This window comes from Tamandua tetradactyla, chromosome 16, assembly GCF_023851605.1.
Source record: "Tamandua tetradactyla isolate mTamTet1 chromosome 16, mTamTet1.pri, whole genome shotgun sequence".
Taxonomy (NCBI): Eukaryota; Metazoa; Chordata; class Mammalia; order Pilosa; family Myrmecophagidae; genus Tamandua; species Tamandua tetradactyla.
In genome coordinates, this window is record NC_135342.1 from 68192606 (window position 1) to 68210303 (window position 17698).

A 17698-nucleotide genomic window follows, 5' to 3' on the forward strand; every position below is an offset into this window, starting at 1 on the left:
CACTGCAACCTATTTTACTGCCATTAGCCTTTTCATCTGTATCTCCTGCCTGGCCCTTGTAAGTATTTCAGTTTGTGACCTCTGGTGTAACCTCTTTATGCCTTAATTTCTTCGTCTTAAAAAAATATAGTCAAAGTCTTGAAAAGAAAGTTGGATAACATACTTTCTGATTCCAAAACTTAGTATAAAGTTACAGTAATCAAGACTGTGTGATTCTGGCATAAGGATAGACCAGAATTAAATTGGATCAATGGAATTAAACTGAGAACCCAGAAATAAACCCTTACATTTATGGTCCATTCACTTTCTACAAGAGTTTCAAGATAATTCAATGAGAAAATAGATTTTTCAACAAATAGCACTGGGCTAACTGGGTATCCATATAAAAAAGAATGAAGTTGAACTCTTATTTTACACAGAATTAACATAAGATGGATCAAATTTAAATTTAAGAACAAAAACTGTGAAAGTCTTAGAAGAAAACAAAGGAGTAAATCTTTGTAACCTGGATTAGTAATAGTCTCTTAGATGACACCAAAAGCACAAGCAACAAAGAAAATATAGGTAGATAATTTGGACTTTGTCAAAATTTAAAACTTCTGTATTTCGGAAAGACACCATCAAGAAAGTGAAAAAGGCAACATACAGAATGGGGGGAAATATTGCAAATCATGCAACTGGTAAGGAAAATGTATCCAGATATATAAAGAACTCTTACAGCTCAACAATAAAAAGACAGACAACCTAATTAAGGTTAAGATAATGGATTTGAATAGACAGTTCTCCCTAAGAAGGTATTGCAGACGGTCATTAAACACATGAAAAAATTATCAGCATCATTAGCTATTACGGAAATGCAAATCAAAAGCATTATGAGATAGCACTTCACACCCACTAGGATGGTTATAATAAAAAATAGACAATAATGTGTTATCTGTGATAATTGAGGAGTACAGTCAAGATTTCAGACCTTGGGGTCAGAAAAATTTGTTAGAGTTCTACACCCATCACCTACAAGTTTTGTGACCTTGAGTATGCTTCTTCTCTGAGCCTCAGTTTCCCTCTCTGCAGAATGGGGATAATAGTACCTAACTGGGTGACTTGTTTTAAGGTTCAAAGTAGATAGTGCATGTAAAGTATCCAGCACTTTGCCTAGCACACAGTCCAGTAAGTGCTCAACAAGTGGTCTCTTATTTCTGTCTTTCACCAGAAAAAGGCCAGCTCTATAGCTTCATTTTCCAACATCTTATCTGTTCTCCCTGTGCATGGCAAGGAATGCTTCAAGCATATCTGAATACTAAACAACATGGGAAAATGTACAGAGAAAGCTACATTTCATTTGGGACCTCAGTCCTGCGCAAGCAAACTACCATCTGGAATTGGGTGTGTTGAGTTTGCAGCTGAAGTGGTTGAAGAAAATGGAAAGGAGAAATTGTGGTAGAGTTGTGAGAGCATGGGCTTTGTAGGTGTCAAGGGTGCAGATCCTCTGTGACCTTGGGAAAGTGACCTGATTTCCCTGAGCCTCTGCTGCAATTCTGGAAGGTGGGGATAGCAATAACTACTGGGAGAGTTTGTCCTGAGGATTAACCCACTGCTGAAATACTTACATAGAGTGAGTGCTTCATAAATAGATGATTCCCTGAACCACATGTGGCCTAGTGACTGTCCTGGTGCTGCATTACATGGGCCTTAAGGTCCAGTGCTAGCCATGGTTGGGTTGCCGAGACGGGGGCCCAGGTTCAGCTGATGATGATTCCAAGTGCTTTCCGCACTGTCAGTGCCTCCGTTTCCCTCCAGGTAGGGAGCAGTCAGCAGGGCAGTCTTCACAGTGTTGAGGGTGGTGTGGAGCTTGGAGTTGGCCAACTTTGTCTGAAAGGGTTTGTGCCTTGTGAGTGTGGTTTTTTCTGCCATCCTTTGACCCCTCTGACCAGCTGTGAAAGGAGCCTAAGAGCAGCCTCTCGAGGATGCTTTGCTGGCCCAGATGCTTCAACGCCTTTTGGCAGAAACCTGCAGAAGCAGGATCTCTTTTCTGGTTGATGAAACAGTAATGCCCATGACCTTTACATCTGTGAAGGTGCCCAGGGATTTGTGATCGTGAAGTCCCTGGGCCAGATGTTAACTTCAAAATGAGTAGAATTTCAGATCCCCCACTGATGCCTCCTATCTGTAGATGAAAGAAATGGAACGTGATCTTTTGAAGAGAAACTAGACCTGGAACTGGAAATGTCCAGATTTTAAACTTCACTTACTCTGCTTCCCTTTGTAGTTGCTTTTGTTTTTTGGCCTCTGCACTTCCCTGTGAAGTAGTGAGGCAAAGCTACAGTCTGATTGATTGGGACTATTTTTGTCCATTCTGGAGCCCCTAGAGAGGGTGAGAGCACTCTTTCTGCTCTCACCAGGCTCTCTTCAGGTCACATTCCAGCATCTGTGTCTTTCCCAGCCACCAGGCACAGCTCTCATGAACTAGGGCATTTCCAGTGTGCATTTTGGGGTCCTATTAATGATGCCCTTTGCTCCGATTAAATCAGTTACTCCTAAATTATGTACTAGGGGCTTAGAATTGTCTAAATATGATTTGATTAGCCAAGCAGGTTAGGTTTAGATTTGTAGACCACCCCTTGACATTGATTGGGCAGCTGGGGCCTCTCCCACCTTTGTCCTGTCTCCCACTTTTGTCCTGAGCTATCACCCAGTCCTGCTGGCCTTCGCAGACTTACTCCCCTGACTGCTATTTACTGCTGTGTGTGGAAAGCTTGAAATTCAGGGAGGGTTCATACTAGAGCCGTACCAGTCTCTGTCCTCTAGGACTTTACGGAGGAGCTATGGGGGTCAAAAAGCACTCATGAGAAGGTAACGAGTGATCTCCAGTGGTGCACTGCTGGTCACAGAATGAGGGGCTCTGAGTCTCGGAGAGTTCACAGGACTGTTCAGTTCCCAGAAGGCTCAGAAAAGCCAGGAAGGGGTGGATTTGAGCTGAGCATTGAAGACTGGATAGACCATGGAAGAAAGGGTGTGTCTTTCTAGGGAATGAGGCAGTCACGGAGTGCATAGGAGTGTAATGAATGTCAGTCCCAGTAAGAAGTCGGATCTAGATGATTGTACCAGGAGCTGAAAAGTAAAGCTAGAGAGGTCAGTTTGGCCCTGTTCCAGTTACCCTGAGGACCAGGCCCCATACTCTGCCAGCTAGTGATGCTGGTGAGAATGTATTATCACACAGAGGGAACCATTGTTGGTCTGCTGGGAGCTTGTTTTCCTGGAGATAAAGAATGTTCTACCCTTGAGACCCTGGTTCGATCCCTGGTGCCTGCCCATACCAAAAAAAAGAATGTTCTACCCTTAAGTATGAGGTAGATGGTAGAGGCTTGAGGTTCCAGGGCCTCAAGAGTTGAATAGGCCAGCATCTTTATAGCACCCTGGGAAATCCTGGATTGAACCTTGTGAGGACTTGTAGGGGTTGGGAGGCCTCCCATCAGTGTAGAACAAAGGAGAAATGTGCTGCTGGGCCTGCAAAGAGAGGGCACGCTGAACTCCCCTAGCCCCTATGCCATCTTCTTCCTTCATGTGAGTGAGGAGCTGTCCTCCCAGCCTCAGAGCCCCATTCTTTACAATCTTTCACCATTTAATCACTCCTTAAGCCTCTGTAGGCTTCAGAGCTCCGTAAACATTTATTGCAATCCATTCCACAACTCTTCCTAAAGTTTGTATCACTACCTGCTGAAACACCTTCCATGGTGCTCCTTGCCTAGCTCCTTTGCCAAGCACTAAGGAACCAGAATCATCTGGCTGAAAGCAACTTCTGCAGCCCTTTCACTATCTCCTCCACCGTGTTCTTTGCTTTTTCCTTCCTCTGAGCCTTAGCTCATTCTTTTCCCTCTGTCCTTAGCTGCCTCTCCCCAAACAGCTCCAGAATAAACACTACTCATCCTTCAGAACCCCTCTCAAATACTGACCCTCACGAAGTCATACCTAATTAAAAATATTGGCTGTGTCTTTCTTGCCTCTTCTCTCCTCGCCCATGTCATTTGTTTGCACTTTTTTTACCACGAAATTTTTCTCTGCTTTGTATGATAGTCCTTCCCCGCCCTGGCAGAAAGCCCTCAAGGACAGCACATGTGTTTGTTGTGCTGGCTCTCACTGACAAGAAGCACCCTTGCCAGTTTCCCAGTGAAACGAAGAAGTGGGAGAGGAAGGGATTCCAAGGGCCACCTGTGCTGGGCAGGGCTGGTTCTTATTATGGATCTTTGTGGAAGCCTGGTAGATGTCCTTAGTCTCACCCCCTGTTGCCACTCGAACTTGTACTAAGCAGAAATGTACCCTGGCTTCCCACGAAGCACTGCCAGTAGCCAGAGGCCCGGCAAGCTGTCTGGGCTGGTGTGGGAGGTCCGGCTGCTTTCATGAGCTTTTGCACACCCCCACATCCTGTTCTTCAGGATCAGGGAGACCCAGGCTCTGGATCTTTGTACAATTTAGGAAACTGAGTGTGTTTTGTCAAAGGTGTTTAAAACTCAAACTAGAAAGATGTCATCTCAGTTCTCAAAACTGTTTTCATCCTAAAGTCTTAGAGACACTGTAAAATCTCAAATTTAGTCTCAGGACTGAAAAGAAAAGTTAGCTGCTGCATTGGCCGGGAATCGAACCCGGGCCTCCCGCGTGGCAGGCGAGAATTCTACCACTGAACCACCAATGCTCCAGCTGTCAGCAGCTGTGTGGGAACTCCCTTTAGCCCCATTCCAGAGCCTCCTTGTGCATGTGCTGATTCATACACTTAAGGCCAGTCTCTGATGTTGCCACATAATCACGGCTTGCAAGAGCAGAGAGCTTAAGCTCCCAAGCAAGAGGGAGGAGGCAGGGAGCAGGAAAGAGAGAGAAAGTGTGTGTGTGTTGCAGAAGTTGGTTCACCTTCAAGTTTCAGGACAAAAACAGCTCAGGTCTTTCCCCCACAGTAGCAAAGAATATGGAAACTCTGGGTGACATCCTATTCCACTTTTCCATTTGTATTTAGCTATTTTACAGTTCTCTAACTTAATTTGTTCCAAGCAGAATTGTGCCCTGACTTCCCCAGGCAGAGTCTCCAGGCAGGCTTTTTTATCACCTTCCTCCTGGACATTGACCAAGGCTGAGGGGTACAGCAGGATCCCCTTAGGAGTGGAGAGCAGTAAGGCCGTGGTTCTTCTCTGGGGACTGAGCTGTTCTTCATGAGCTTACTAAGCAGGAAAATATGGTCTGAGATTCCAGGTGCCCTTGGCCACTGCAGGCCCAGTCTGATTGAGGAGGCTGGCTCCTCCAGCAGCCTCACAGGAAGCTAGCCAGGAAAGGGAAAAAGTTAAAAACAGCACTGCATTGGCAGGGAATCGAACCCGAACCTCCTGCGTGGCAGGTGAAAATTCTACCACTGAACCACCAAATGCTCCAGCTGTTCTGTGGGGTACTTGCAGGGCTCTTCTCAAGGGCGGATCTGTCATTATTCAGAGACGAGCTCTGACAGATCACTGGGCTTCTTCTGGCTGGTTTGTCCAGTCTGGGGAACCAGGCAGGTTTATGTAGAATCATCCTTACCAGGCTTTATTACACTGCTCTAGATGTGGGGCCTGTGAACTGGGGGTCAGCTTCTACCCGGAGACCCTCTGGGGTGAGCTTGGTGAAATCACAGTCCCATAAAAATCAGAACAAGACAGACCTCCAAGGGCATTTGTGCAGCCCTTTCCTGAAATAGCCATCGCTGCTCCGAAATAGCCGTCTTCTGCTCCTCCACTTGCGAGCCTTGTCTGTTCACCTCTCGTGCACACAGTGCCTGGTCCATAATAGGGGACCCATGAGATTTGCTGGGTTAAATCTTCATGACATGTTGTCCAATGCCCTTTTAGAATAACTTTTCTGCAGAAATGGCTACTGTCTCTCAGAACAGGACATTTGTGCTTGAACAGCTCGAATTATAAGCAAGTTCCTGACACTGAGCTGGAACCATGCAGACTAATTGATACCTTTTGGACATGACTGCTTAAAATTCTGCAAGACAGCTTGAAACTCCCATTTATGCAACAAACAAGCAAATTACCTGCTGTGATTGGATGCAAAGCAAAGGGTGTTTCAAGGCAGTTGCTTGCAAAAGTAATCCGTAATGTCTAGACCAGCCTCTTCACAGTCACCCTCCTACACTCCTGTCAGTCCCACACTCTCTCATCGTGGCCCTGAAAGCCCTGAGAAGCCCATTCTCCCCAACTTGATTTTCCACCTTACCATCACCAGCCCATCCCAGCTGATCCTCATGTTCTCCTATTCTCTGGGGCCCCAGACAAGGAGCTGGATCCCCATCTTTCCCTTTGCTCATGTAGCCCTTTCAGCCAGAATACCTGTTTCCTTCTCTCTCCTGGCTCCTTCAAGATCTAGCTCGAGCCCCATTGCAAGGAAGATGTCCGTGGCCATTCCACACTGCAGCTCCCCTCTCAGTCCTCTTCTGGGTCACTCAGGCCACCACTTTCCCCATGAGACTTCTTGCTGCAGGGATGCCATGAACTTCCAAAGAACAGTCTTAGCCTTTGTGTCCGCTGGGCTCTGAAAACAGGCTTGTCTGTCACAGAACTGGGCCACCCTCTGTTCTTTTCCACTCTGGGCAGGGCCTGCTTTGGGTGGCATTATCCTCTGGAGTGGCCCGCAGACACCCTCACCCAAAAAAGCTGCCATGGAGGTTGCTGGCCTCCCTCCAGACCATCTCCTTCTCCTGCTGGCATCACTCCCCAGGTAGATACCTGGGAGTACCACCTACTCTCCCAAATGACTAACGCTTCTCTTTTTCATCTTAAAAACAGTCCATCTGGGCTCTCCTTCTCCCTCAGCTGTACTCCAGTCCTCAGTCCTTGCCCAGATAGCTGCAGTGTTCTCTGGGTGGTGTGAAGGTGGAATGTTGATATTCCTGGCATTTGTGTCCTCCAGCCCAGCTGCTCCAGGCTGCCACCAGAGTTATCCAGTCAGACAGAGATCTGAGCATGTCATTCCACTACTGGAAACCATCCACTGGATCATCTTTTCCTTCATCTCCTTTCACTCCTTCTACATACCAAGTTTTAGTCTTTCCCCAAATATGCCACAGTTTTTCAGAACTCCTGGTCTTTGGCCAGTCTCTTCCCTGTGCCTGAGAACTTCCTGGGTGCATGAATGCAAAGTGTTGAGTAAAGAATTGGTTATCTATACAGCTTTTACAATGTGACTTTGTGATTGTGAAAACCTTGTGTCTGTTGCTCCATTTATCCAGGAAATGGACAGACGAGTAAAAATAATAATGATGATGATGATGATAATGATAAAAAATAATAGGGAGAGATAAAAGGTAAAAAAAAATGGGTAGATTGAAATACTGTGGGTCAATGAGAAGGTGGAGTATGGGATGTATGAGTTCTTATTTTTCCTTTTTATTTCTTTTTCTGGAGTCATGCAAATGTTCTAAAAATGATCATGGTGCAGAATACACAACTATGTGATGATATTGTGAGCCATTGATTGTATTATATGGTTTGGATTGAACATGTATGGATATTTATCTCAATAAAAATATATATTTTTAATATTTTAAAAAAATATTTTTAAAAGGGGGCACCTGGCAATACCACTATTAAGTATCTACTTGGGGGACATGAGGGCAAGGATACAAGCAGACATTTGCACACCAATGTTTATAGCAGCATTATTTACAATTGCCAAGAGGTGGAAACAGCCCAAATATCCATCAACAGACGAGTGGCTAAGCAAGCTGTGGTATATAGATACAATGGAATATTATGCAGCTGTAAGACAGAATAAAGTCATGAAGTATGTAACAACATGGATGGACCTTGAGGACATTATGCTCAGTGAGATTAGCCAAAAACAAAAGGACAAATACAGTAGGGTCTCACCTGTGCCAATATGAACTGGCATTAGTGAATAAACTTGGAGAATTTCATTGGTAACAGAGACCGTCAGGAGATAGATATAGGGTAAGATATTGGGTAATTGGAGCTGAAAGGATACAGATTGTGCAACAGGACTGATTGTAAAAACTCAGAAATGGATAGCACAATACTACCCAATTGTAATACAGTTATGTTAAAACACTGAATGAAGCTGAATGTGAGAATGAGAGAGGGAGAAGGGCTGGGGGCACAAATGAAATCAGAAAGAAAGATAGACGATAAAGACTGAGATGGTATAACCTAGGAATGCCTAGAGTGTATAATGATAGTGACTAAATGTACAAATTTAAAAAATTGTTTTTGCATGAGGAAGAACATAGGAATGTCATTACTGCAGGGTATTGAAAATTGATAGTAATTAATTTTAAAATTTTAACTTATGTGTGAGACTAAAGCAAAAAATGTTTATTTGGTACAAAATTTATATTTTGACTAGTGCATTTCCTAATGTAACTTATCTAGACAGCTTAATTGAACACCATAAGTAGCTGGAACCTTGAGTAGGGCATGAGATTTTGTTGGTTTGTGCAGAGTGATGCCCCGATAAATCCCAGAGTGATTTGAACAGTGAATAAAAAAGTATTTGCGAAGTCCCCTTTGGGGACTGGTGAGAAAGGGGGAAAATTCAACTTCCCCAAGTTGAATTCTTGATATTCTCATAAGCAGTGCAGACAACCAAAGCTGTAGGCTGAGCCCCCAATCTTGAGGTTTGTTCATGTGAAACTTAACCCCACAGAGGATAGGTCAAGCCTACTTAAAATTAGACCTGAGAGTCACTCCCACAAGAACCTCTTTTGTTGTTCAGATATGGCCTCTCTCTTCAGCCAACACAACAAACAAACTCACTGCCCTCCCCCTGTCTATGTGGGACATGACTCCCAGGGGTGTGGACCTTCCTGGCAACGTGGGACAGAAATCCTAGAATGAGCTGAGACCCAGCATCAAGAAATTGTAAAAACCCCTAGCATGAGCTGAGAATTAACATCAAGGGATTGAGAGAACCTTCTTGACCAAAAGGGGGAAGAATGAAATGAGACAAAAATAAAGTGTTGATGGCTGAGAGATTCCAAACAGAGTCAAGAGGTTATCCTGGAGGTTATTCTTATGCATTAAATAGATATCACCTTGTTAGTCAAGATGTAATGGAGATGCTGGAGGGAACTGCCTGAAAATGTAGAGCTGTGTTCCAGTAGCCATGTTTCTTGAAGATGATTGTATAATGATATGGCTTTCACAATGTGACTGTGTGATTGTGAAAATCTTGTGTCTGATGCTTCTTTTATCTACCTTGTCAACAGAAGAGTAAAGCATATGGACTAAAAATAAATAATAGGGGGAACAAATGTTAAACTTAGATTGAAATGCTAGTGATCGTAAAAGGGAGGGATAAGGGGTATAGTATGTATGGATTTTTTTTTCTGTTGTCTTTCTATTTCTTTTTCTGAATTGATGCAAATGTTCTAAGAAATGATTATGATGATGAATATGCAACTATGTGATGATATTGTGAACTACTGATAATGTATGTAGAACGGAATGATCATATGTTAAGAATATTTGTGTTTCTTGTCATTTTTTTTAATTTAAAAATTAAAAAAGGGGGGCACAAAAAAAATTTTTTTTAAAGAAACAAATAAAAAGGGGGACGCAACAGTAGTTCAGTGGTAGAATTCTCGCCTGCCATGAGGGAGACCCAAATTTTCCATGCATGTCCCAAAAAACAAGCACGCAAGCAAAAACAGAAACAAACAAAAATTCAATTAATGGTGCTGCAATAACAGGACATGCACATGGAAAAATAATGAAATGTGACCCCACCATACAATGTACAAATATATATATATATATATATAAAAGACTTGGTTGATCAAATAATAGTTCACTGCATTTTTTGGTGCCCGAAAAGACATTCACGTGTTCTCTCAGACTCCCAGAAGTGAGCTCGCACCACAATTCCTCATTCCATTATACACAAAGTGAAACTCAGACCCAGAGTAGGGAAACAGCCATGACCAAGCCACAATCTCCAGGTCAGCAGCAGAACTGAGAAAGTCCCCTGAAATGCCTGCCTCCCAATTCCTTTTTCTAAATGGGTCACCATCTCCCTTCTGCATCCCAGCCGCAGCCCTGGAGCCAGCAGCAGGAGAGCCTGGGTCCTCTGCTCTGACAGCCGCTTTCCCCTCTCTCTCCAGGCTGGTCCGGGAGTTCGTGGCCCAGAACAATACCGTGCAGATCAAGCACGTGATCCAGACCCTGTCTCAGGAGTTTGCCCTGTCTCAGCACCCCCACAGCCGGAAAGGGGGCCTCATCGGCCTGGCCGCCTGCTCCATCGCCCTGGGCAAGGTGGGCCTGTGTTTTCTTGCCAGTCTTGCCATGCCGAAGCCCAGCCAGGCTGGCTTTGTGGCTCTGTCACCTTGTCCCAGGCCCGGCCCCTGTCTGAGCCAGCCCTCCAGCCTGGGCCAGGAGTGCAGGAATGTCGGCTGGCACTACAGGCCTCGGGCCCCCGTGTCTGACCTGTTCTGAGCCGTCTTCCTCCTCCTCCTGCCCCATCGCAGGATTCGGGGCTCTACTTGAAGGAGTTGATCGAGCCGGTGCTGACCTGCTTCAATGACGCGGACAGCAGGCTGCGCTACTATGCCTGCGAAGCCCTCTACAACATCGTCAAGGTGGCGCGAGGCGCTGTGCTGCCCCACTTCAACGTGCTCTTCGATGGCCTGAGTAAGGTAACTGCTCCTCATGCTGGCTGGGCCCAGCGTCAGTGCACTCACCCATCTTGACCTTCTGAAACCCTCAGTGCTTAGGTCCCTTTCCCCTTTTGCAGAAAGCTGCAAAAAAAATGGGCTTGGGTTTTTCATTTCATTTCTCTAGCAATTCATTTTGATTGCATTTACAAAAATATCAACTTACCACAGATTGGTGGGGAAAACCAGTAGTTCGAGAAGCATCAGCCTTTTTAGTAGATGGTGACGATAGTGAATCTGAAGTACAGACCGTGTTTCCCCTGTGGTTATCTTAGCTCACAAACCCTCTAGAAAAAGCTCTATCTAGAAAGGCTTTGGAGTCCCAGGTACCCCCCCCCCCCACCTCAGCTTCATGGAGTTTCCCTTCCAAGGGGCAGCGCGACCAATCAGCCTGAACTGCCACTGCTGAATCCTGCACTCACTTCCAGAATTTCAGCTTCCCCACTGCCCAGTCCCTCCTCCAGCGGAGAAAGGACCCAGCATTTTAAGGTTGGAAACCCCTGAGGTTTCCCTGACAGAAGCAGCCCCCAACCCCGTCACAGCAGGGAAGGGGAACACCAGCGGTCCCAGAAGTCCCCAAAGAGAGTGAGGAGTTCCAGCCACCACGGCTCCTTACCAGGTTCCGTTTTGCCATCCTCACATCCCCACCTTTCTTAGCTGGATTCCCTGAGAAGGGTGACTGTTAGATGTGTCAGGCTACACAGAGGCCTTGGCCGAGGGCTGTTGGCACATCTCCTGTCTTAAAAGTTGACTGTGCTCGTCTGCTCTGTGTTTCTCTCCATCTCTGCCTCTCACAGTTGGCTGCCGACCCAGACCCCAATGTGAAAAGTGGATCCGAGCTCCTAGACCGCCTTTTAAAGGTATTTGTACTGTCCCCCTCGCCTTTTATTTTTTAGAATATTTTCCTTCTGTCTGTCTGTACAGCTTATAAATTCTATCACTGGGATGCTCTTTCTAATTTTTTCTTAATTTTTGAGTTTATGTACAGTGGAATTCATTCTGGTTTACAGCTCTAGATGTTTGAAAAGTTTATAGAGCTGAGTTACCACCACAATCGAAATTCAGAGCTGTTCCTTCACCCCTAAAAATTCCCTCATGCTCTGCCACTCAGGGCAGAGAAGCTTGCCTGTCATCTCCACGTCACCCTTCCACACTGCGGTGGGCACCAGCCAGACCACAGAGATGGAAGGTTTTGCCATTTGATCAGTTCTCTTGCCTTTGACTGCTGCTTTCAATCTATCTTTTTACTTGTCCTTTGACCTGTGAGAGGCTGGATGTCCCTGGGGCCTCTCGTCCTTGACTCAGGCTCTCCCGTTTTCATCTGAGCCCACCTGGCCGGGAGCCAGCCCTGGAGCCGTAGTAACCGGGCCAGGTCAGGCAGTCCCCGGTCTCTGACCCTTGGCAGCTCACACTTCCTTTAACCCACAGGACATTGTGACTGAAAGCAACAAGTTTGACCTGGTGGGCTTCATCCCCTTGCTGCGGGAGAGGATTTACTCCAACAACCAGTATGCCCGGCAGTTCATCATCTCCTGGGTAAGAGGCCAGCTCTCTAGCAGTTACGTGTCTTTGGCACAGTAAACTCGGCCTCCTCGGCAGTTCCTTTGACCAGAGAGAATGCTGTATTAGTATCCTTTTAGTAGCTTTTGACACTCAATAATAAGAAAGCATGTTTATTCCGACTTTTCCCCAAGGTCCATCGTGATTGCCCCTAAGAAGATTATGATTCTTTTCTTGCCCTAGGAAACACTCTCTCTCTTTGAAGCCAATAGTGCTACTTCCAGTGGCAAACGTTTTCTACCCTTGCCCGTCCTTTCCCATTTTTTCTCTACTCTTTGAGGATCTGAATCTCCTGGCACTTGCTTTTTTTGGAGTTAATTACCATTCCCTGCACATTTAACAAAAATGATAGCTGCTAGGCCCACCTGTGAGACACCTGCAGGACAGGAAATGCTGCCTGTCGGGGTGCCTTCTCACCACCCTGGTGAGCAGCTTGGTGGGGAGACAAAGATCCTCAAGCTGATGTGACTTTTCCTCCTGGTTTTGTCTCCTGGGTCAGATCCTGGTTCTGGAGTCCGTGCCAGACATTAACCTGCTGGATTACCTGCCGGAGATCCTGGATGGACTCTTCCAGATCTTGGGAGACAACGGCAAAGAGATTCGGAAAATGTGAGTGGAGGGAGGGGACAGGGAGCTGCTGCCAGCTTAGTGCACACACGTCCTCCGTTACCCTGGACAGGCAGTGGACCGAGAACAAGACCTTCCTTCTCTGTGTCTTCCTGGCTCGCGTGTGTTCTGCTTTGAGGCACTAAGAGCTCATCAACCCTCAACCCCCCAAAAAGGTTCACCTAGCGCAAGTTTCAAAGTGTAGTCACCTTCTTGGTGGCTGAGTTAGAGCAAAAATGGCATTGATTGAGGCTTCTTCAGATCTGGCTGATGTGCTGTTTCCACTCTCCTTTTCTCGTTGATAGGTGTGAAGTGGTTCTTGGAGAATTCCTGAAAGAAATTAAGAAGAACCCATCCAGCGTTAAGTTTGCTGAGATGGCCAACATCCTGGTGATCCACTGCAAGACCACGGGTGAGTGTGTGAAAGCCCCAGGGCTGCCGCCACCTGCTGAGAGCAGCTTTCTCTCTCCCCATCTCAGAGCTTCAGGAAGGAGCAAGGAGAGTCCTTGTAGGAGTATTAACCAGTGGGATACTGGATCTGGGAGCAGCAGAGAGTGGTGGGTCCTTTTAAGGGCGAGATTTGAGTTCTCTCTCTCCATGGAGGCACTCCCACTTGGTCTGGCCTGGAGGAGAGTGAGACCTTACTGCTGGCGAGCTTGGCCTTAGCACTGAGAGTTGAAATACTTAGAGGTTGGGATTATGTATCGGGTAGCTTCTGTTGTGTAACAAACCACCACAGAATTTAATTGCTTAAAACAGCAGCAGCTTTTTATTAGCCGTGGATCTGGATCAGCTGGGTGGTTCTGCTCACCCCGGCCAGCCTTGTCTGGGCTCAGGCAGGCATCTGCAATCCCTGGAGAGTGGTTGGGGCTGGCTGATCTAGGTTAGCCTCACTCATGTCATGCTGGCCAGTTGTCACCTGGGGTGATGGGAGTGATTGGGTACATGTCTCCTCATCCAGTAGGCTGGCCCAGGCACATCCATGTGGCCGTGATGGTGTTATGAGAGAGACAGTGGAAGTGAGCAAGGCCTCTTGAGGTCTAGGCTTGAACCAGGCTCGCTGTCACTTTTCCCATATTCTGTTGGCCGAAGTAGCAAGGCCAGCCCAGAGTAAAGAAGCAAAAAAATCCACTCCATCTCTTGGTCAGATGAGCTGCAAAATCACATTCCAGAGGGGCATGGGCACAGGGAGGGTGGAGAACTGAGGCCATTTCTGCCATCTAGTGCAGAATTGTTGTTCCATCCCAGCCTGGGATCTGTGTGCACCTTTGGAAAGAGAAAATAAAGGTGGGAGAGTATTAGTGAGGCCAGAAGCAATCCAGGCCCTTGGGTCCCCCCTCTCCTCCCAGCCCAGCCTGTGTGCGTATATGTGGTCGGTGGGAGGGAAGCCTCCGAACGTGCGTGCTGGCCCTCCTGGAACCCCTGGCTCCTCTTTCAGACGACCTGATCCAGCTGACAGCCATGTGCTGGATGCGGGAGTTCATCCAGCTGGCCGGCCGGGTGATGCTGCCCTACTCCTCGGGAGTCCTGACTGCCGTCTTGCCCTGCCTGGCCTATGATGACCGCAAGAAAAGTATCCTTAGCTGTGGAAGAGAAGAAACAAGAACAAACCCCAGAGGGGGCTTTGGAGTGAGGGGCAGGAACTCCCTTAGGATCCATCACACCTCCAGATGGTTCCTAGTATCTGGGGACTGAGAGATGAGGCTGAATATGGATCAGGAAAATCAGGGGCAGCACCCGGACATGTAACTAATGCTCACTGTCCCCAAACTTTAACTGGTTACTTACAGATCGGGAGCCACTCTCCCTGGTCCCAGGGTCTCAACCCTCTGAGCCCACACTGCGCCACATTGGGTGGGGAACATCCTGTTGGTTGGAGGACCACCACCAGAAGGGGCCCTGCGAGAAAAAAATAGGGCTAATTCCTGGGGGCAGCCGTATGGCAGGCGAATGGGGACTCAGTTCAGCTTACCTGTGAGCCCACCAGTGTAGCCTGTGGGGAGGAGAAAACCCTGAGCAGGAGGGGCCCATGACCTCGAGTTTAGGAAAGACTCCTCTGGTTGGGGCTGCTCCTTACATCAGTGGACTCAGGCATCAAGGAAGTGGCCAATGTGTGCAACCAGAGCCTAATGAAGCTCGTCACCCCTGAGGACGATGAGCCCGACGAGCCCAAACCTGCAGTGCAGAAGCAGGCAGAACCCAGCCATGACGACTCCCTTGCAAAGCAGGAGGGGACAGCCAGGGGTGAGTAGATGGTCTCCCGCCCCTCACCTCCAAGGGAGCACCCCAGAGGGCCTAGGACTTGACCTTGGGCCCCATAACTAACCAGGCTAAAGCTGGTATCCCAGAGCACCATATCCGGGCACTCCAGGAGGCAGAATTTGTTTCCAACCTGGGCTTGTGTGGCCTGGCCTAGATTGTTTGGGGATCTAAGTCACCAGTATCTAATAATAGTAACCACTATTTTATGGCCTCACTGTGTGCTACACTCTTCCAAGTACTTTACCTCGTTAACTCACACATTTCTGGTCACAGCCCAGTGAGGGAGGGACTGTTTTCATCCCCATTCTATGCGTGGGACAGAAGGAAGGGAGCATAGCCAGGATCTGGCAGCTATTAATGCTGCAATTGAGGTTTGAACCCAGGAAGATTGCCTCAGAGACCCTTAGCCTTTCCTTAATCTTTGTCCAGGTTCACCTACAGGAAATTAGGTTTTGTCCGACCATACCAGGCTGTAGGGGTCACCTGATTCTTGGCTGTCGACTTCCAGCCACCCAGACGCCTGGCTGCTGTACTGTACATTTCACTCTCAGGGGAGAGGATTGAGAAAGTTCTGCCACAACTTATTCACTACTTTAGAATTCTGCTGAAATCGGTGTCTTTAAGAAACCAAATACCTCTTCTCTCCTCTCCAACTCCTTAAACAGTATTTCCTTGTTTATCTGTGCCATAAAGAAAACCACTTTATGCTGATTGGAGTCTGGAGTTGCACTCTCTAAATGTTATCTAGAACGCTGACATTTTCATGTCTCTCAGGCCACTCTCCACGCTGAGATCAGCCCTGGGGCGAATCTCTGGGCTGTGGCCTTTGCAGAATCAGCCAGAGAGTAAATTGATGCATAACCTCCCCAAATCCTTAAGGCTGGCAGACTAAGGTCTGGAACCTACCCCCAGGAGCCAAAAGAACTTCTAAAGCATTTTCTCCAGTTGCCATTTGTGCCCCCCTTTCTCTCTCTCTCTTCCTTTCTCTCTTTACTTGTAGAAAGTAAACACAAGAAAAACACATTTTTCTTGTGTTTACGGAAAAATCTTATGTAAAATGCAAGATCTATATCACATATATCACCCTATTATTAATACCTATATCAGTGTGGTTCATTTGTTACGATTGATGAAAGCACATTTTTGTAATTGTGCTATTAACTGTAGTCCATGGTTTAACTTAGGGCTCGGCGTTTGCATTGTGCGGTTCCATGGGTTTTCATGGCCTCCCCTTTTAAACATTAGAGCAGCATGTCAAGCCCACATGCTCCTCTGGGCCTCCTCCCTGGGTTTGGCTGCTGGAGTTGAGCTGGCTTTCAGTTGTGGGCTGTCTCAGGTGTCAGGTTACAGCTGTGAAGCCTGCCACTGTGAGTCAGAGCAGCAAAACAGCTGGAGGCACAGTGGTGTGCAGCTGGAGCATTGGTGGTTCAGTGGTAGAATTCTCGCCTGCCACGCGGGAGGCCCGGGTTCGATTCCCGGCCAATGCAGCTGCTGAGAACATTTTGGCAGTTGAGATTAGGCAGTGTTTCCCGAGAGAGAGATAGAGAGATAGAGAGAGAGAGAGAGAAGCTTTCTTACTGGAAGAAACTACAGAAACCTGAGGCTAGACATGTTTCACGAACTTTCACTGATATACAAGTGTTTTATTTTATTTTCGTTTTGTTTTCTGAGTCTCATTTCAAAACGTTTGGAAAGTAGATAAAAATATAAAGAAGCAGGACTGTCCTCACCAAGAGAGACAAACAGTATTAACATTTGGCATATTTTTCTCAAATATGTTTTATATATATGTTGAGATCATACGACTTACATAATTTCTCATCCCACATCCTGCTTTTTTTGATTTGGTGGTGGTTGGCTTTGTGGGGTATTTTGGGGAATTGGTTATATTTTTTGACTTGACAAGTCACAATGTGCAGAAGTTTTGATATTTTATAGTGACTTAAAAATTGATGCCTCTTAATCCATAGACAGGAAGTAGGTTAGTGGTAGGCAGGGGCTGGGGACAAGGGTCCTAAGAGGTGACTGGCAGGTTCAGGCTTGATTCGGGGGTGATGGAAATGCCCTGAAATTAGATAGTGGTGATAGCTGCACAAACTTGTGAATATACTAAAAACCACAGAATTATACACTTAAAATGATGAATTTTATGTTATGTGAAATTTAGTTTTATGAATTATATCTCAATTTCAAAAAAAAAAAAAGCTAATGCCTCTTTATCCAAAATAGAACCTGGCACTCCCTGCCTCACCCTTTCTCCGTATGTGGCAACAGCGTCAAGCTCCTTGGAAACTGTTCCTTCCCTTCTGTGGGCTATGATGACTGCTCTGAAGCGGTGGTGGAGGCATTGGTGGTTCAGTGGTAGAATTCTCGCCTGCCACGCGGGAGGCCCAGGTTCGATTCCCAGACAGTGCAGCTGGTCTTCCTTTTTAAATAGTTTTCGGGTCTTCAGACAGCTGTCTGCTCAGGCGAGTATCGCTCTAAAACCAGGATCACTTGGGCAGCGTGGCTCCAGTTTTACTGCCTTATAAAACAGCAGTTCGGCAGATGAAAAGTTCACTTTGTAGTAGGTCCAAGAAACAG

General features: G+C 46.6%; 1 protein-coding gene and 2 non-coding genes across 3 annotated transcripts in view; 2 read left to right on the forward strand and 1 right to left on the reverse strand.

Moving 5' to 3' along the window:
* The window catches only part of VAC14 (VAC14 component of PIKFYVE complex), a 130898-nt gene that overhangs the window by 26659 nt on the left and 86541 nt on the right, over positions 1-17698 (forward strand). The window contains exons 2-9 of the mRNA XM_077132975.1: positions 10139-10289; positions 10502-10669; positions 11485-11547; positions 12116-12223; positions 12747-12856; positions 13159-13265; positions 14292-14426; positions 14945-15097. Of these exons, the coding sequence (XP_076989090.1) occupies positions 10139-10289; positions 10502-10669; positions 11485-11547; positions 12116-12223; positions 12747-12856; positions 13159-13265; positions 14292-14426; positions 14945-15097 (995 nt within the window). The remainder of the gene's footprint in view (positions 1-10138; positions 10290-10501; positions 10670-11484; positions 11548-12115; positions 12224-12746; positions 12857-13158; positions 13266-14291; positions 14427-14944; positions 15098-17698) is intronic.
* Positions 4617-4687, reverse strand: TRNAG-GCC (transfer RNA glycine (anticodon GCC)). The gene has a single exon. It is a non-coding gene; the product is annotated as a tRNA-Gly (tRNA).
* Positions 16532-16602, forward strand: TRNAG-GCC (transfer RNA glycine (anticodon GCC)). The gene has a single exon. It is a non-coding gene; the product is annotated as a tRNA-Gly (tRNA).